Genomic DNA, 20,060 nt, shown 5'->3' on the forward strand with positions numbered 1-20,060 from the left:
GCTGGAGAGATGGCTGGGCAGTTAAGGTGGCACTGAGTTCAATTCCCATCAACCACATGGTGGCTCACAACTACCTTGAATGAGATCTGGTGCCCTCTGCTGGCCTGCAGGCAGAAGACTGTATACATAATAAATAAAATCTTTAAAAGAAAAAAGAAAAGAAAAAAGAAACTTTTCTTTCCTTCCCTTCACCTCCTCCCTCCCTCCCTCCCTCCCTTCTTTCTTTCTTTCTTTTTTAAAAAAGAAGGAACCCTGGAGAGGACGCTGATATGCTCACATGACCTCTTTATTTGAAAAATTGAATATGTTCTAGCACGTGGTAGATCCAGGTGGGCATTTGGAGTCCGGCCTTCAGTGAGTGTGCAAGGAACTCCAGGGTTTGGTGGGGGCGGCTACGGGGTGTAGTTTAAAGCAAATGTGGTTCCTGATGCACTGAACGGTGTAAGCTCAGTTTCTGGTTCTTTATCTCAACCTGTGTACATTCCTGCTCTCTGCTGAGGCCACAAAAGCTGAAAAGAGTAGTCAACATTCTAGTGTACTACAACCAAGGAATGCAAGGGCGGATGAAAAAGGAAAAAGCATGCTGGGATAAAGCAGCTGAATGTCAGGCTCATCTGGTGTATGGCTTTTTGGCTGATGTTGGCACTGCGCGCTTGCTCTCTTCCATGGTTGGACAATGGATAGACGTCCTGCTTTAGAAAAGCCCCTTTTCTTTCTTCAGCTGGAGCTGTTTCCAGCCAGGCAGAGCAGTAAATTGCCCTCTTGTCATGCCAAATACAGATGCAAAGTCTCGTTCCGAGAGGTAATTCTAAGAGAGAACAAAATCTGTAGTGAGAAGGAAGGCAGGGCATTTCATTAATGCCAACAGGTGAGGCAGGTGCTCGGGAAGGAGGCCTGGGGCAGGTGGAGGAGCTACATGGCTTTGTGCTTGCCTCACTTGCAAGGGGTCCTGCCTGGCTTTGAGCCCTAGAGCCACAAACAGTAAACATGCGGCTCAGGCAGGACCTGGAAGAAGCATCAAATGATGTTCAGGAGGACTGTAAGCAGACCTAAATTCTTCATTGGCCGTGGAGTCTCACTGGGCCAGTGGGAGAAATGACTGAGCTTACCGCTCAGCCCTGGATCCTCGCCCCACAGGCAGCGAATGGAGTTTTAAGTTATGGGTGGATTGTAAACATTTGATTTTGGAAGGATGGAGAACTGAATGGAGTGCTTTTTGCTTCATGCCCTTAACTGTCATTCTTACTGAATACTCACTTTTGGTGCTAGGGATTGAACTTGGGTCGACTCTCTGAGGGGCCTGAGAATGTTCTGCCACTGCACTGTCCCCCTAAACCCAGAGAATTTTTTATTTATTTATTTATTTATTTTGGTTTTTCGAGACGGTTTCTCTGTGGCTTTGGAGTCTGTCCTGGAACTCGCACTTGTAGACCAGGCTGGTCTCGCAGAGATCCATCTGCCTCTGCCTCCCGAGTGCTGGGATTAAAGGCGTGCTCCACCAAAGCTGGCTCGGCTCCGAGAATTCTTAAGGTGTAAGATTGAGTGGATCATACCACTTCAGTGTCCATGCTGAGGTCGTTAAGCTACGACCCTTACTTATTATTTTCTGAAGCAGCATCTCACCATAGCCCAGGCTGTTGTAGAACTCACTATATAGGCCATACTTACTTGGAACCTATGGTGACTCCCCTGCCTCAGTCCCCCTTTTGCTGGGGTTACAGTCATGAGCCACCAATCCCAACTGACCTGTGGCCTCTGCTTCTAAGAACACTGTAGTCTAGATGCTTACGACTGGGTCTTAACATCTTAAGAGTATCCAGAGGCCTTTAACCAGTTCATTCATTCATCTGTCCATTCAACACAAATATATTAATCCATAAAACCTAAAACATGACAGTGAGTCCAAGGGGAGTGTGTGTTGCAGGGAAGGAGTGGTTAGGGAAATATTAGGAAACTGGCAGTCAAGAAAGGCCAACCGGAGCTGAACTCCAAATGACAAGGGGCGGGCTCTGAGGTATTTTAGGAGCAGAGAGCTCTCATGGGATTGCCAGCAAGCATAACGACTCAGGGCTGGTGTAAGCATGCTCTGGGGATGGAAAAGCAGGCACTAACTGAAGGCTGTCAGAGCCCCCCCCCCCCCAGGGGCAGGGCAGACTGGGGGTGGGGATTGGGGAGCCATTGAAGGTGTATTAAAGTTTTCGGTTACATTTATTTAGTGTGTGTATATGAGGGGACATGCGTTTGGTTTGGAGATGAGACAAACTGTGGGATTCAGTTGCCTCCTTGCAGTACGTGGGTCCTGGGTGCTTAACTTGTTAAGTTTGATGGCAAATGCCTTTACATTATGAGGGGTCTTACCAGCCCATGAGGTGTTTTAAGATCGGCGTCGTATGCTCCTGAACGCTCCCTGGCTGTTAATGAGATTATGCCAGGGGAGGATTTGGGGAATGGTGTGGAGACAGGTTAGTTCACAGTGGTGCATTGTAGCTGGACTGGACTAACAACAGAAAGGCGAAGGGCACAGAGATGTTACTGGGTGGATTCCTTTGGGAGTAGGAAACATTCAAGGAAGAGTTTGACTTCAGTTGACTCAGTAGCACAGATGCCCCTTGAGTGTCTGCGGTGTGCCCAAACTGTGCTAAGCCATTTCTTGAGCTTGGTGCTTTAACCTGCAGAGAGTTCCACAGCCACATACCTCCTTTTTGGCAGGGTTCACATCCTCAGGCAGCTCCTGGTTCTGACTTTTCAGTAGAACTTCTATAGGGTAATATTTTGGCTCACTTTCGTTAGAACTCAGGGAGAGGGTTGCATTCTTCATGTCCTAAGTAAGAGAAGAATACAGATGCAGGCAAAGACTGATGTCTTACATGACCTCAGTTCTCTGCGTGTATAAGATTTACATTTTGGCTTATGCTGCTTTTCAGAACGGGTGGTCCCCAAACCTGGATGCAGGTCAGAACGACCTTGGAAAGCCAATTCAGCAGGCCTAATGTGTTTAGAGCCAGGTGGGCACACACACTGCACTTAGGTCTTTACTATATTTATTTATTCATGCAGTGCTGGGAATTGAACGCAAGTCCTTCTGTGTGCTAGGCTCTGCCAACTGAGCCACACCTCCAGCCGAAAGTCTTTTCTAAACTCTCTGATCACACTCCCTTTCTTGGCATTTTTATTTAGGGTCTGTGTTTCCAGTCATCAAATGCCTTGAGACGGAAGCCATGCTTGTGTACAGTTTGAAGACACTAACTGCAACACTTTAGCTTTGGGGTCTGACTTTGCAGAACACAACGGACAACATGAAAATGTTGGAACACCCTGTGCCATGCATCCCCTCTTGACATTCCAGGGCTGCTAGCTGCAAGCTCCACTTCTTTTAGCTGTTAAAATAGGGGTCAAGAGCCCAAGCTGCTGTAGACTTCACTGTCAGAAACTAACAAAATACCATTTGGATTAGAAGTTTGTCTCTGAGACAAACTGCCTTTAGTCTCTCCTGAGAGGCAGAAAAAGCTGAATAATAGAGTTAGATTATTATATTAGCAAATAATATTATTTGCTCTGGTTTTTGAGGCAGGGTCCAATGTATCCCAGGCTGACCCCCTCACTCAGTATGTAGCCACGGGTGATCTTAAACTTTTTATTTTGTACATTAATGTGTATGGGGAGTATGTATGCACACAAGCACAGACGCTCTTGGAATGCAGAGGAATATACACTTCTGGAGTGTAGTTATAGTTTCTCGTGAGCCACTCAACATAGGTGCATCACACATGCTTTACCTGCTAAGCCAGCTCTCTGCCCCCACTCCCTGTGTTCTAGAAGACAGTATATTAGGAGCTTGGCTCTGAGACCTGCTCATTCTCCCCTCCTCCTGACTTTTTTTTTTTTTTTTTTGAGGTGGAGGTCTTGCTATGTGGACTAGGTTGGCCTAGAACTCAGGTTTCTCCCAGGTTTGTTTCTCAAGTGCTTGAGATCTGCTTTTCTGTTGATTTAAAATACCTCCGAGAGAGTGCTTCAAACAAAACAAAGCAAAAAAACCCTTTGCATCCAGGTGACAACTGGGGGAGTGCCTAGAGGCACAGAGGGTTTGCCCATGTTGTCATGCTCTCTCTTGGTGGTCCTGGGGACCCCTGTCTTAAGGGCAAACCCCACTCACAGCAGTGATTCGCATGATAGCAGCAGCATCTCCCAGCTCCTTCTTTAACTGCTCATATGATTTTCCTGCCTGTGAAGAGACAAAGACCAGGATGAAGTAGAATCAGGAAGCATTTTGGTGTCCTTGAGGTCTATGTTGGGTCAAAAGGTCCTTACACGTGGTCAACAGTCTTTGGTAGCAAGAAGCAGATGGCCGGCTGTCAGAGGCCTGACTTCTTCCTGCTAGCCCACTGTGACTATGTACTGGCTGTCAGGGTTGTGAGCATGGTATAGGCAGGTACCCTCACACTTCCTCACTGCTTCCTGTCCAGATAGCTGAGAACTATCTGACTAGACTCCCTGCCACCATGGGGATACAGCCGAACAAAAGGAAAGCAAGGCAAGGAATTCAGTGGGAAAAGAGAGTAAGGGTTCAATTTTACTTGGCTGTTGAGTTAGAACCCCACTCTCCCATCTGGGTTCTAAGCCCCCTGGCAATCAGAACAACACCCCCAATTTCTTACACTCCAAATGTGAGGGTCCCATGCCAGGAACCACCCTGTGAAGGTAGGAGGCTCAAAGCCTTGCTTGATGATCAAGATTGGTGTGTCAGGGTCTCGGCCACTGGGGTGAGTTACCAGGTACTCCTGGGCAGTCGAGAGGGCCCCCTCCTTCTCTGTGGCGTTGGCCTCGGCTCCTATCCACAGGAACACCTGTGGCACCAAGTTTAAGTTATCAGTGCGTTCACACCACACCACTCACCCCTTCAGCCAGTCAGAGCCACAGAAAATGCTCTCAGCCTCATTTGTGCTCTGAAGAGGAAGGTTCTAGAAGCAGCTTGATTTTTGTGATTTTAATTGCCATGTGTTTCTTCCAAGCCTACAAAACACTCATGCTGTCTCTGCGTACCTCACACTTCAGCATAGTTAAACGTAGCACTTCTTACCCAAGTGCCTATTCTTGGTATACCTGAGCCATCATCCAGTCAGTCACCTAGGCCAGAACGTCATGGAAGTCAGGTCCATAGTCTAGATCCAGTGAGTCACTAGACTCACCAGCTTGACCGAGGCAGTCGTCCCAGTCTGTCCCCACCCTCTCTTCCTATTCCACTGCCTTTGTGCAGCCAACAGCAGCCCTTTCTTGCCCCCCCTCCCCATCCTGCTCTCCCACTTTATAGGTCAGGTCTGTAGAGCACGGCTACACCTCAGCTGTTAGCTCTGTCTCTTTGTTTGATTTTGAGGCAGGACCTCACTCCATAGCCTCATGCTTACTCTTTCCCTCTGTAGCTGAGGCTAACCTTGAACTCACAGAAATTCTCCTGCCTCAGCCACCCAAGTGCTGGGATTTCAGGCATGACCCACTCACTATACCAGGCTTATTTTATTCTCTGGTAGGAGTTCATGTCTTGCTTTCTAAGTACCCATTCCTTTGCCCAGAGCCCTGCTCATCCTTTGGTATTCAGCCAGGAGCTGTCTCTTCCAGGAAATCCTCCTCTCAGAGCCTTGTATTGAATGCTCTCTGTACCTCCTCATAAAGCTTTGATGTTTTTTTGACTGGCTCCTCCCACCAGCCTATAAGCACTGAAGGAGGGGCTCTTCACCCAGTGACATCAATTAGCACAGCCATTAGCATACAGGATGTGTGCTAAGATGATCTGAAGGAACTAACACACACAGGAAGACATCTCATTCATACACTGCCTGAAATGTAGTCTTGGGCTTTGGGATTGGGTGTTGTCAATCCTCAAATAAGGGTGGGACATACGTTACTCTCTGTTTTTCAAAGTAAAGTAAGAAAATTCCCAGGACGCTGAGAGGAATTGTTTTCTTTTGTTTGACTTGACTCACTGGGCCATCTTGCTGGCCCATTTTCTAGCTTTTTGAGACGGGTCCTGGCTGACCTTAAACTTTGGATCCTCCTGCCTCTACCTGCTAGCTGCTTAGATTCCAGGCATGTGCCAGTATACTGGCTTAATGCTGGTGTGGTATGAAAGAAAATGGGTCCTACAGGGAGTGGCACTATTAGGAGGTGTGGCCTTGTTGGAGTAGGTGTATTCTTGTTGGAGGAAGTGTGTCACTGTGGAAGCAGGCTTTCAGGTCTCTTATATGCTCAAGCCACACCCAGTGAAACAGACTGCTTCCTGTTGCCTGTGAGTCAAGATGTTAAGAACTCTCAGCTCCTCCTCTAGCTCCATGTCTGCCTGCACCCTCCTTGCTTCCTGCCATGATGATAATGAAACTGTAAGCCAGTCCCAATGAAATGTTTTCCTTTATAAGAGTTGCTGTGGTCATAGTGTCTCTTCACAGCAATAGAAACCCTAACTAACATAACTGGTGAGTTCTGTTGTTGTTTTGAGACAGGGTCTCTCTGTGTAGCCCTGGCTGTCCTGGAACTCACTCTGTAGACCAGTCTGGCCTCGAACTCAGAGATCCGTCTGCCTCTGTCACCTGGTTGCTGTGATTAAAGGCGTGCAACACCATGTCCGTCCTTAGCTGGATTGTTTTAAACATCATTCTCTTCTGACTGTGGCATGAATGACGCAGTCTCTCTGGTAACCACCGGAGATGCTTGCCTTAGTGAGTTGGTCCAGCCCTAGCCACACAGAAACCGGCCCAAACTGTGGTCTTTGCCAGCTGTCCTGAACTTTGTGGCTGTGTCTTACCTGGTCCCAGGTGTCCAGGAGCATCACGTCACCTGGGTTCAGGTCATCCTGGGTGAAGTCTGTGACCTCAGTGACAAGGAACCGGCCAGTCTTATTGGAGCATTCGAAGAGCCGGACCTGGACGTCCAGGATTTCTTGCTGCAGCCTGCAGTGTGGAAGGTCAGCTGCATAGGAATCCTGTTGATTGTGCGGGGGACCCTGTGTGTGTGTGCATGTGTGTACATATGAGGACTGAGGTGGCTTTGGGTGTCCACCTTCGTTCTGAAGACAGGTGCTCCCACAGAACCTGGAGTGTAGTGTCGATTTGACTAGACTAGCCGGCCAGCAAGTCTGAAGGATCCTCTTGTCTCCACCTCCCCAGTGGCCTGTGTTGCTGTAGCTGTTTTGTAATGTACATTCCAAGGGATGGAACTTGGGTCTGCATGCTTTCACTTTGTAATGTACATACCGACAGATGGAACTCGGGTCTGCAGCTTGTACAACAAGGACTTTGCTATGTCCCCAGCCCAGAAAGAAATCATGTTGAAAACCGTGAAGGATCTTAGGAGGCCAGAGGAGCCCAGAATACAGGGCTGATGTGTTCACATACCTTTTGTCATTAGCATAAGGTGTTTTTCCTCCCAGAAGCTCCCAGAACTCAGGTGGCTCCTGGCCCTCAGCCACAGTGTCTGCGTCGCCACCACAGAGAAGCTCGACCAGCTCCTTGGCCATTGCCCGCTCATCCCCACTAGATCCCTGAGTGGGTAGGGAGAGCAGGGGCATTAGAAACCCCAGGACACACTAATAAAAGGGGATGATGCAGGGCTTCTGGAACTGGATGGGGTCAGCTCTGATCTGCAGTGCCTCAGGATGGGGAGAGGGAGGAAGTTGGAATGTAGGCAAAGGGTAGGCTTGTTTTGAAACCCTCAGTGGTCATAGATAGAAGTCGCCTTTGTTTTAGCTTCATATGGAATGTCAGCACATGGTTTCCCCCAATTGTAAATTCTGGGGTATTCAACCTAGGGTCTTGCACATGCATGGAAAATGCTCTACCTCTAGAGCAAGCACTATATCCCCAGGCCTAGCATGTAATTTTCATTGGGCGGGGGGAGTAGGAGAGATTTTTTTAAGGTGGGTTTTCTCTGTGTAACAGAGTTCCTGGCTGTCCTGGAACTCACTCTGTAGACCAGGCTAGCCTCAAAATCATAGAGATTTGCCTGCTTCTGCCTTATAAGTACTGGGATTAAAGGCATGTGCCTTTTTAAAAAATTAACAGTAAAATGGACTGTGTTGGGCTCCACAAGGCTTAAAAACAGAACTTGGGTACCACACTGCAATTACAGGGACATTTCCTACCCCTTTGGAGAGAAGCCCTGTATCCTAAACTCTTGACAACTGCTAAGCTGTTCTCCATTAGAATAGTCCTGCCATTTCTAGACTGTCTTAAGTGGAAGCATGTGACATCCAGCCTTATGTTCAGATACTTTCTTTCACTTAGCACGAATTGGAGACTCTTCCACGTTGTGTGTGTGAGTGGCTCTTTCATTTTTCTGCTGAGTAATATTCCATTATATGAGCATACCTATGTTCATCCATTTTCCAGATGTCTTCTAACCTGAGAGGATTCTGAGTAAGTGTGCCATACACAAGTGTACAACTCTTTGTGTAGAGAGGTTTTTGTTTGTTGGGGTTTCTTAAGATTTATTTTACGTGTATGAGTATATTGTCCTTGTGTATATGTGTGTACCAAATGTGTACAGTGCCTGTGGAGGTCAAAGAAGGCATCGGGCCCCCTGGAACAAGGGTTACAGATGGTTGTAAGCCGCATGTGGGAACTAAACCCAGGTCCTGTGTAAGAGGCATCTCTGCTGAGCCATCTCTCCAGCCCCTGAAGAGATGGGATCATTTTTGTGTGTGTGTGTTTATTCGTATGTGTGTGTATACATGTGTGTGTGTGTGTGTGTGTGTGTGCGCGCGCGCACACACACACACAGGTTACAGATAGGTAATCCCACTCCAGCCTTTTGTGGTGCTGGGGATAGGAACCTGGTGCTTGTACTGACAGCAAAGCCCTTTACCAAGTGCGCCACCTCCCCAATAAGACCGTGTTTATTCTACTGCTGTAAATACACAGGAGTAATGTTGCTGGATTGCGTGGTAAATGTCAGTGTAATTTTATTAGAAACTGTCAAACTCTTTTCTAAAATGCTGAGAGTAGAGCCAGGGCAAGCATGAGCAAGCTCCTTGGGGCCAACACCCACCAGCCATCTTATCTTACCTTGCCATACCACAAGTAGTGTTCTGTCTGAGTTTGCAGCAGAAAGACGTCATTAGAGTTGAGTGAGGAAGCGAAGGCCGAGACTTCCACTGCTTTGGTATTGGATTTGTCATTTCCTTGGATCTGGAAGAGTCTTATCGGAGGTTCAGGCTCTGCATTTCCCTTCCTGGAAGTCCCACCCTACAGAGAAGAGAAGTAGAAGCCAGATCTACAGAGCACCCATGCGCTGGTTGTCGTGGACAGAGCTGTATTGGATACCATCTTTACCCTTCAGGATCTCCTAGGCTGGCTGGAAAGGATCCAAGTGAAAATGTCACCCTGTGCCAGGAGCTAGGACCAGTGTCTTCCATACTCAGGGACCTCAGAATAACCCCAGGAAGCAGATGGTACTCCGCATGCACATGAGGAAACAGATTGGGAAACTGGCTTATAGGTGGCAAGAGAAGGGCTTGATGCCAGACTCGTGTGATACCCGGCACGTGACTGCATTGCCGGCCCATGCTTCCGCCAGGGCTCCACGGAAGACCGGGGCCTTACACTGGAAGAGGGGCACACCTGGGCCATGAGTCGGGGCAGCGCAGTGCTGGAAGGGTTGCAGGGTGGGTAACCGAGGCTGCTACGCCTATACAGGTCATGTGGCTTGGATTGGGAAAGACCATGAGCACTATCTAGAGAGGAGCGTGGACTCGAAGTCCTAGGCATTTGAGATTCCCTTGAATGTCTCAGAATAAACCCCTCTTTTGTCCTTATGTCTAAGCTAAGCCCTGTGTTGTCGCCATCCCCCTGTGTCCCCCTCCACATGCATCCTCACCCAACCCCAGCCTGTCTGGTAGCTCTTTATGGGCCCATCAGCCCTGAGCATCCCTGCATGGCTATAGATAGTGCTGTCTGTCCATCCTCACCTCATAGATAACCAGCTTTCCTTTGAAGATGGCCATGAAGTGGCGTGGCTCCTTCCCCATGCTCACCCGAACCTGCACCGGGGCTCCATCAAACTGCTGATCCACCTCCACAGCCTGGTAGGCCGAGGCTGCCAGCTCATCCTGTGAGGCATGGTGGCCCTGCAATGGTGAGAGAGGAGTGATGGACCTCGGCCCAGTGGCCCGGGGGCATCTGGATCCAGCACTGAGAGCTGCCTGGCCTACCTGCCAGATGTACAAGATGTAATGGGGCTTCCCGTTCACCTCATATGTGTAGAAAACCAGATAGCAGTCTCCCCCATAGAAGAAGCCATACCACTGATGTTCCACAGGGACCAGCTCCAGGTTCTCAATCCTCCAGACCTGGGCACAAGAGGAGACACAGTCATCACCCAGAGAGGAGGCATCCTGTAAGAGGATTCCACCTAATGGGAACTGGGCAATGTTTAATAGCACCCACGGGGGATGAAGTGCTAACATCCATCCCAAGTGCCCACTGTCTCTCTGGGTTTTCTCTGCCTTGAAGGTCCATAACATTGCATGATTTGAATTCTGATAAGGGGGGTCACAGGCCACACTGGTCCAGTACCTCCTATCATATAGCCTAGGTCTTTGTAGACTGAGTGGTGACTTAAATACATCTTCCAGGTGACAGCCCATTGGGGGATTGTGTCTCTCACCTTCCTGAAGCATTTGTGGGGAAGCAGCCAACCCCAAGCCTCTTAGAGCATATGGAAATGAGGTCTAGTGTTGCTCTTATCAGGCTCACCTCAACCTTCCCATTGCCATCATCCACCATTCTCTCCTGGGCAGCCACTTCTGGCTTGGTGTGTAGGAGACTCACATCAAATTTGTCCTGGAAGACTTTAGCTGCAGAGAAAGGCATGGGAAAAGCCAGGTGAGCAGGACATACACGCTCATGCCTACTCCTAGGGTCCCGAGCAGAAGAACACACATGAGAAATCTCACCAATCTTTCCAATGCTGAATGTTTTCCCCAAGCCTGTGGTCTGCTCCTTCACTGACCATTTCAGGAACAGCTGTTTGAACATGGCTGACTCGGCGCCATCGTTGACAGTCTCCACGTTGGTGCTGCTGGGATAACCCTTCATCTTGATGAACTCCTGCAGCCCCACCCCCATATAAGAGCATGTCAGCCAGGGCATATACTGAGTGCCTGCTCATCTGGTAATTCATTCCTCTGAAGTCAGGTGATAGGAGTCTCCCCTCCCTGCCCCTGGGAATCATAGCCAACTTGTACCTCACTTCTGTCTAAGGTCCCATGTAACCTACCACCAAAAGATACAAACATTTTGGTGTCTCTTCATTAGACTACCATGACTCAGGTAGTATTCAGGCATCTGTACCGGCCTGCCCTTGGGGTTCTGACAGGATACATCCTCAGCTGCAGCTACTAAGAGCACCTCCTGTGCACATTCACTACATTCTGTTTTAAAAGGGCCCTGCCCACCTCCTGTCTGTCCCTCCTCCCTCCCTCCCTCCCTCCCTCCCTCCCTCCCTCCCTCCGTCTCTCTCTCCCTTTCTCTGCTTGTTTTTCTGTCTCCCCACCACCACCACCTCTCTCTTCTCTTCTGCTGCTCCTCTCCCTAGAGGCTTGTCTCCTCCACCCCCCTTTTCCCATTCCCTTTACCCTAATTTAACCAAACAAACAAACAAAACCGTCCACTTGAGTTCTGTTGCATGGTGCCTTTCTCTCTCAAGCCACTTTTTAAAAACTATAGCAATGACCATTATGGATTAATTTTGCAAGACCTACTATGTAACTATCCTGACTTTTTTTTTATCATAGTTATTTGTTCATTTATTGCTTTTAAGCACATCACACCCGGGTCATGTGCTAGATCTGCAGAATTTCGTAAATGCCACTTGAAAGCTGGTCCCCTCATCAGGACACGTGACGTCCCCTTCAATAACAACAGTGCATTCAAAAGGCAGGTTCTGTGTTCCAAGTGTGGTTCTGAGTATTTTACAATTTTTTGTTGTTTTTTTGAGACAAGGTCTCTCTGTGTAGCCCTGGCTATCCTGGAACTCATTTGTAGACTAGGCTGGCCTTGTCCTCACAGAGATCCACCTGCCTCTGCCTCCTGAGTGCTGGGATTAAAGGCATGGACCACCACCCCCTGAAGTTCATGTTATCACTGCAGTGTGCTCAGTGCCTGATGTGTTTGGGGCATGTCTACGGGGACAGAATATTTGGGCGGTATCACACATTTACAGCTCCTACCAGGGCTTTGGACATGGCTGCCTGTTTCTCAACCTTTGTGGCTCCTTTGCCTTTCCACACGTAGATCTTGGTTCCACTTTGGTCCAGGATGTAGCAGTCCTGAAATAGCCAGGGATAAGCATGGTTATCAATACTCAAGATAGAGAGATAGAGTTACTTTTGGCTTCCCCAGGCCAAACCCCTCCAGTTCCACTTACATCATGGTTCAGCAGGTCCTGGACCAGAGGCCTTGTTGCCACCTCTGTGATTGCCAGCTGCCCAGCTGCATCGGAGACACTGGTGAAGAAGGGAGATTAGTCTGTGTCTTCTCTCGGGTAGAGTATCCTGTAGCTAATGTAATGCTGTGTGTGGTGCGGCACTGCAGGATAGAGCCTGACTCTTTGAGACAGACACAGCTCGAATACAGAGAGGAAGACAAATTCTCTGGAGGTGTTTGTGTGTCTCTCCAAAACTAACCTGTCCACATCCCTAGGCTTGGTTACAACAGTCTCACCCAGAGGTCAGGAGACCTCTAACAAGAACAGATAGCTGCCCCCTTGAGAGGGGCTGTTTCTGAGATACTTGTAGGAGATACATTTAAAAAGGATGGCCCAAGAGTGAAGGTAGATGCCTCCTCCCAAGCTGAGTGCTGGGTCTTATAGGGAACATCTCCCCACCCCCAGCCTCCAACCCACAGCCAGATTTGAATACTCACTGATACAACATGATATTTGACTTTTGCTGCTGATCCATGATCTCATCAGGAACTGCAGGCTTGACGATGGAGCGTCGGCCGAGGGTGTCCTGAAGGACTGTCATCAGCTCTGGGCTGGCTGCCTCTTTGTCTCCCTCAATCACTCCAATCTCAGCACGGCCCCCTCGCTCCCTGTCCCGAATGTCCTTCGCCAGAAGCATAGCCTGCCAAAGAAGACCAGGGAAGCGCTCAGCTCACCCGGTACCCCTTCTTTCCAGACGGCTTCATTGGGAGCCACCAGGATTGCAGACACATTACCCCGATGTTAAGGAGCCCCGGGGGGGGGGGGGTGAGACCCCAGGTGAGACACGCCCTTGGCCTGGCTGCAAGCCGTGATCTACTCTAAAGCAGGGTCCACCTGGAATCTTGGGGGTCAGCCAGCATAGAAGGCCAAGGGCAAGGACCCCAAAGAGCCCAGCTCTAGGCCTGGAGGAGGTGAGAGAGAGGGAGACCTTGAGTCGCTCCCCGCTGTTGCTCTCTGGGCCGTTCCACTGGATGATAGCCATCCCAAGGTCCAGCAAGAAGACGTCACCTCGGTTAAAACTGTCCCAGCTCATTTCCACCTGTATGGGAAAAGTGGGTGCCGTTTAGAGGGTGGCCTTAGGTGCCGGAGCAGGAGCGCTGGGCCAGGGACAGTCTCTGTGTAGGACTCACCTCAGTGGCCCTGATGTTTCTTCTCCCCTTTACATGTAGCAGTCGCTTCAGGTCATAGGTGTTGGTCTCTACATGCTTCATCCCAGAGGCCACGCCCCCCCTTTTGTAACTGAAGGAATAGTAACCCAGTTACTTGTTGGCTGCCTGCTGCACGCTAGGTTCTGGGGAGACTATTGTGAATTAAATACAGCAGTAACACACAGACATCCATCTCTACCCACATGGTTTATAATGACCAATGTACAAAGTAAATTCGGACATGCGCCCGCTGCCCCACGGGTCAGTTCGGTGACCAGAGGCCAGAGCTGTCTTTCTGAAGGGACATTTGAGCTGAGATATTATAATGAGAAGTCCCAAGATCCAGAAGGGCAGTGCTGGGGCAGAGAGAGCCTCACAAGTTTGGATTACAGCTGTGTGCCACAGCCCTCATGTGGTCTGTGCATTCCCACACCCACTTGCAACCTCCTAGACCTCTCCCTGCCACATCTATTGTGGCAGTTTAATTGTCCCTTCTTCATTCTAGTAAAACATGTCCTATTTATTGCCTGTGTGCATGAGTTTTATAAAGCAAGAAGTTGGCATTTTGGTGTGTGTGAGTCTGTGTCTTTGCTCATGTGTGCTAGGTGCGTACATGATCTACGGCTGCCAGGACACATTATCTCTTTATGATGGACACCTGCATTGACCACAGCCTCCTCCCACTAACAAACTGTCAGGAACACTCTGGATCATGGACCCTTGGGGCCCTGGGTGTGTGAGGGGTTTAGAGTTCTGAGAAATGGGGTACACCTTGGCAGCCCCAGTTATGCTCCAGCATGCAGTGCAGGTTCTCACTCCCTCTAGCAGGTGCAAAGTTCCGTTCCTCACAGCCCACCCAGCACCTGGCCCTACCCGACTCTGGTGGGTACAAGTGACCGGTGACCGTGACCAATCAGCTTTGCATCTCTTAGGTTACCTCTTCAAAGGCCTTACCGACCCTTTAGTTTACTCTCTGGGAAATGACTATATCCACCTCTCTGCATACCCACTCACATGATCCCCTGCTTGAAGTAGCCTCGGAAGGTGTCAGATTCATGGTACTGGACCTCACGGTGCTGCACGGGGCTGCCTCCCAGGTAGTCATCCAGCTGTGTGGTATAGATGGCTGCACAGCTCTGCTCGTCCTGGGAGGAGTCCTTCCCGATCCAAAAGTGAATGTCCTGGGAGAGGAGGCTGCCCACTCTCCGGGTCTAGGATGTAGCCAGAGAGTGAGGTGAGACCCATGCTCACCTCTCTTCTGCTGACTTCCCCGGTGTGAGAACACTTAACATGCCTTCCTTCACACAAGCAACCCTTAGAACTTTTACAGGCCTGCTTCACCACATTTGGGGATGTTGATAGCTTGTTCCTAAAGTGGGGAATCTTTCCCCAGTTGTATTTGCAGGCTTAGTCACACAACAGTCCAGCTGCCAGCACTGTCCATGTGAGGTATTAGTTCTTCCACTAGAACGAACACTTTTTAAAAAGATTTTTTTTAAAAAAAGACAGGGCTACACGTCCAAGCTAGCTCAAACTTTCTGAGTCTGGCCCTAAACTCAACCTTCCCTTTCACCCCGAAAGTGCTGTGATTATAGGCATGTGCTGTTTGTCCTGCCTAGTTCTTTGGCTACCTGACACAAGCTGGAGTCACCTAGGAAGAACAGTGATTGAGAAAATGCATCCATCAGACTGCCTGTAGGCAAGTTTGTAGGGCAGTCTCTTGATTGGTGATTGACTGGGAAGGCCCAGACCATTGTGGGTGGTGCCGATCCTGGGCAGGTGGTCTTGGGAGATAAATACAACAGCCACAAGAAGCAAGCTAGTAAGCAGCACTTCTCTGTGGTCTGCTTCAGTTCCTGCCTCCGGGTTCCTGCCTCTCAGTCTTGCCCTGCCTTCCCTCAATGGTGGACTACACGCTGTTTGATGAAATAACACAGCTGCATTTACCACAGTAATAGAAACTCCTACCTATTCTACCTAGCTCACAAAGAATACTTTGTGGTCAAAGTCAGGCTGTGAATTTGTCTGGCCTTCCTCAGAACACTTTAGTGTGTGGCTTGGATCCTGGAAGTAGAGGTGCACTCTCTCTCTCTCTCTCTCTCTCTCTCTCTCTCTCTCTCTGTGTGTGTGTGTGTGTGTGTGTGTGTGTGTGTGTGTCTGTCTGTCTGGGGATGGGGAGTTTATGCCCACCGCCTGATGCACAGTCACAGCCCCAGGCCTGGTGGTAGCCATTCTCAGTCAGCTTGAGGTCCTGCATGGCAGGAAGAGGAATCTAGGCAGACACGGGGAACACCACACCTCCCACAGTCAGAACTTGAAACAGCCTGGGAACAGCCTGCTGAGGCAGGAATGTTGGATGTGGAAGACATGGCTCACCGAGAGAATGATGTAGCAGTCTCCCTCGTAGAAGTTGCCATGAGCACTCAGAGGCACCAGCACCAGTTCCATTTTCTAGAAGGATCAGAAGAGTATTCAGCTGTCCCACCTCCTGCTTTCACCACAGCCTCCTTCCACTCTGTGCCTCGCTGGGCGGGCACAGCACGGTAGAGGAGACACTATCCCCACAGCCTTACAGGGCGGGTGGCCAGCACAGCACAGGACCGCTGCTCTGCTCTGGGAACTCTCCCCTAATCACTCTGGTTCAGAATCTGCTGTGGTGTCTGTCCTTTCCTGTGTTCTTCCTGCGTCCTACTTGGTCTCATCCCCACTACCCAGTACTCTAGAAAGGCCTGAGAGCCCCCTGAAGCCTGTGGAAGAGGAAAGAGTTGGTGTGACTGTCAAGTTAAAGCCCTCTGGGCAATCCTGACCAGTGTGTGCAGTACAGTGCAGTGTGTTTAACCCTCTGCTCCTGACTGACCAACTAGAGCTGCCAGGCTGCCCAAAGGGATTCTGGGAAGCTGAGCAGGAAGGGAGGCTGACAGCACAGAGAAAGCCAGTGTCCTGCAGTGCTGAGGCTGAGCGTCTTGTCTTGCATTCAGAGTCCGAGTTGGGACCCTGATTCACTCATCCTAGGAGGGCCATTTGCACAGCCCCACATGAAAATGACAGTCTTCCCAAGGAAGGCAAGCCTGTGGCCATATTTGTGTATGTTCTGGGTAAAATCTGGATGTAAGTATGAAAAAGATATATAACTTTTTATGAATACCCCCTTTTTCTTTTTTACATTTATTTATTGTGTGTGTCCAAGAGCCACACTGTACATGTGAAGGTCAGAGACACTTGAGGGAATGCATTCTCTTCCTCCACCATGTGGGTCCCAGGGCTTACACTCAGCCCCAGTGTTGGCTGCACATACCTATATCCACTGAGCCACCTGGCCAGCCCTCCCTATTCATTTGGAAGTAAATGGGGGGAGCTTTCAACACTGGGAGTAGGCTGGGCTTCCCACAAGCCTCTAGAGGCTTGCCAGAAAGCGGTGACTCACTTTGGAATTGAAGGGAAGTGTTGCTTGTGGTGTTCAGGCTGCTGCAGCTGACTAGGTAGGTGTGTCCCACTACCTGGTAGGTGCACCCAGACCAGACCAGAGCCAGGGTCACCCAGAGGTGACCAAGCCCACGGGGTAAGGGATGAGCAATGGCCATCTGCGCGGCATGCCCCACCCCCAAAGCTGGTGGGGACCAGTGTTCCGACGATGATGTGTCCCGTTCCTCTGATCAGTCGCCAAGAATCTCTGGTAAGGGACCAGTCTTTCCAAGATGCTGACTGAAGTGTAGACTCAACAAGCAGATGGCTTGTTCTGCTTGGGGACCTGCACTGAGCACAGGCTGGGAAGACCAGCCTTTGATGCTAACCCTCAGTGGCCACTGCTTGGATCCCAGCAGTCAGGGTGGGCGTGGCTCCTATTTAACTCACCTCAATTCTCCAGGTGATGATCCCAGGGTCATTGCCCACAGCCCTGAAGGCACTGCTCAGAGACATAGTTTGTGTTCCTGGAACTGAAGTATCACAAAGACGGAAGGTGATGCCCCTCACAGTGTACAGGGACCCACCGCTTCTTCTAAGCCGTCCTGTCTCATCAGCCATCGCACTGCATGCCGTTTTGGTATAACCACCGCCACCTCTCCCCCTCCCCCTCATCTCATGATGGTAGTTCAGATTCACACAGTGACCTGCCTGGGCAGTCAGTCCCTTCCCCAAAGTAACAGTTTCCACCTGTTACTTCCTGGTTGAGAGCTCTGGCTGATAGCAATATGTTTTTTTTTTTTTTTTAATTATGTGTGTTGGTTGGTGTGTGCATTGGTGCCCTTGGGAGGCCAGAGGTGTTAGATTCCCTGAAGCTGGACCTACAGGTGATTGGGAGCCACCTGAATCAGTCAGGCTCTCTGGAAGAGCAGTATGCACCATCTCTCTGTTGGGGGCCAGGCAGCACATATTCCTGAGGGTGATGAATGTCAAGCCTGTGCTGATTCACTTTGTACACATTGTCTCACTCCCTGGCCATGGCCCTGTCACCTTCTAGCACAAATGAGGTTTAAGCCGGGCAGTGGTGGCACACACCTTTAATCCCAGCACTTGGGAGGCAGAGGCAGGTGGATCTCTGTGAGTTCAAGGCCAGCCTGGTCTACAAAGCTACACAGAGAAACCCTGTCTTGAAAAACCAAAGGGGGGGGGGCGCAGCAGATGATGACCCAAAAACAAACAAACAAACAAAAAACAAATGAGATTTAAAATAACATCTGTATCTGCACTTTTTTATTTTATGAACACGGGGTCTCTCCACACAGCCCAGGCTAGTCACAGACTCCTGCCTCAGCCTCCGGACTTCGACTGCTGGGATTACAGGCTTCTTTCTACCACTAGATCCAGCTCCATACCTTCTATTTTCATATCTGATCTTAACAGTCTGTGTTTTAGCCACTTTTTTTGTGCCTGATGCCCTTCCCCAAAACTGAGTTCCGTGGCTCAGAGCAAGGAAACCCAGTGAGAAATTATTTCCGAATGAAAGAAACCACGTCCTCCTGACCCTTCAACTCCTCTTCCCAGGTTCTTGGCAAGATCTTGCCAGCCCACCTGCTCTTGACTTTTGATCCTGTAAACTGTCCTAGAATGGTAACATCCCTGTATCATGACTCTTATATTAGCTAGTCTTGCAGAAGAAAAGGGAAAGTACAACGACAGAGGCTGGGACAAAGGGCTTGGGTGCCAAGGGGGGGGTGTGGGGTGTGTGTGGCCTCCTTGCCCATAACCCAGCTTCTCTGGAAGACCTGCCCTCAGTGAACATAGAGGTTTCCAGCACCCACAGGGCTGAGTAAGGCTGGAAGGGAAGAAGTGGTATACAAAGACCATGGGACCCTTTCTACAGTCAGAACCAGGGCGGGTTACCTGGTAGCTTTGGGTACGTGTCTCCTCCCAAGTCCTGCTCTCAGGGAGACTGTGCTCTGGCAGTATGCCTAATGACTACTAGATTGGTTTCTCCTAAAACTCAAAGTAGGGATGGGATGGGTAGATTTATGAGAGATTAAAAAGCAAGTTGCCTGGGGGATCATGTGGATGTTTGCTATTTGGTGATATGCTGGGCTGATTAAGTGTAGCATTGTCTAGGGATGGGGTGTAGCTCACATAGTAGATCATTTGTCCTCTGGAGAACTGCCCTATCCCTTAAAAAAAAGTCTCATCTTTTTTTTTTTTTTTTCCTTGAGCCTCGATGGATAAAACCAGGTTTGGAGAGGATGTGCCATTACTACCAAAGAGGCAGGTCCCTTTGTGTGCAGTCGGCGGTGGACTAAAGCAGAGCCATGGTGCGGAACCGCCAGTGTTTGAGGACTTAATTTGATAAATTGTGCTGCCCCGCCCTGCACCAGGAAATACTCAGGTTTTCTTCAGGCCCTAGATTTTGACCCACTCAGGAAAGGGACCCAGAACCAGTATGTTCCGGTGAACCTGGTAAAGCCTAACCACCTGCCATTAATCCCGTCTCAGAGCCCCCAATACATTCCTTGTCCCCCACCGACTACAAACTCGGAGCTGACTGACTAGGGATCCAAGATTCAGGCGCTGCCACACCCAGAAAGCCCAATCAAATCCACCCACCACATTAAAGTCCCCCAGAGCTGGGTCTCTGTCTTCCCAAGTCCAAATATCGGCTCTTCAGGGGCCTCAGAGGGCTTCGAAGATCATGGGCACAGGGTGTGGTCTGGGGATTCCAAGTTACAAAGCTGGTGGCTTGTAATCTACTGGGGCTTAAACTTCTCCCTTGCCCCATGGAGGAATAGATGGGGGTTCTTCTCTCCCCCCCCCCACTTCCCCTGCCCTGAGAATGTGCTCAACTTACTCAGTGGGCTCTACAGGTACTTTTTCCAAGAAGTTTGCAAAGCTAGTCACAAACTCCTGGCCCAATCTTTCAAAAGCTTTATCCCAGAAGACAAAAACAAAGCAAGATCCAACTCCTCCTCCACTTTCTGCCTCATCTACTCATCATTCCACTGGAAAGTATACACACAA

General features: G+C 49.7%; 1 protein-coding gene across 1 annotated transcript; it reads right to left on the reverse strand.

Moving 5' to 3' along the window:
- Window positions 1-268: 268 nt before the first annotated feature.
- Window positions 269-17,740, reverse strand: Avil (advillin). The gene is made up of 18 exons (XM_035451804.1): window positions 17,472-17,740; window positions 15,996-16,070; window positions 14,634-14,830; window positions 13,602-13,710; window positions 13,400-13,510; window positions 12,909-13,111; window positions 12,412-12,490; window positions 12,215-12,313; window positions 10,940-11,093; window positions 10,740-10,840; window positions 10,196-10,333; window positions 9,953-10,111; window positions 9,051-9,230; window positions 6,794-7,528; window positions 4,656-4,844; window positions 4,154-4,222; window positions 2,696-2,821; window positions 269-808 (listed from the first exon to the last, which is right to left on the reverse strand). The coding sequence occupies exons 1-18, from the start codon at window positions 17,694-17,696 to the stop codon at window positions 695-697; spliced, it is 3,063 nt and encodes a 1,020-aa protein (XP_035307695.1). The 5' UTR covers window positions 17,697-17,740; the 3' UTR covers window positions 269-694.
- Window positions 17,741-20,060: the final 2,320 nt, after the last annotated feature.

This window comes from Cricetulus griseus (assembly GCF_003668045.3).
Source record: "Cricetulus griseus strain 17A/GY chromosome 1 unlocalized genomic scaffold, alternate assembly CriGri-PICRH-1.0 chr1_0, whole genome shotgun sequence".
Lineage (NCBI taxonomy): Eukaryota > Metazoa > Chordata > Mammalia > Rodentia > Cricetidae > Cricetulus > Cricetulus griseus.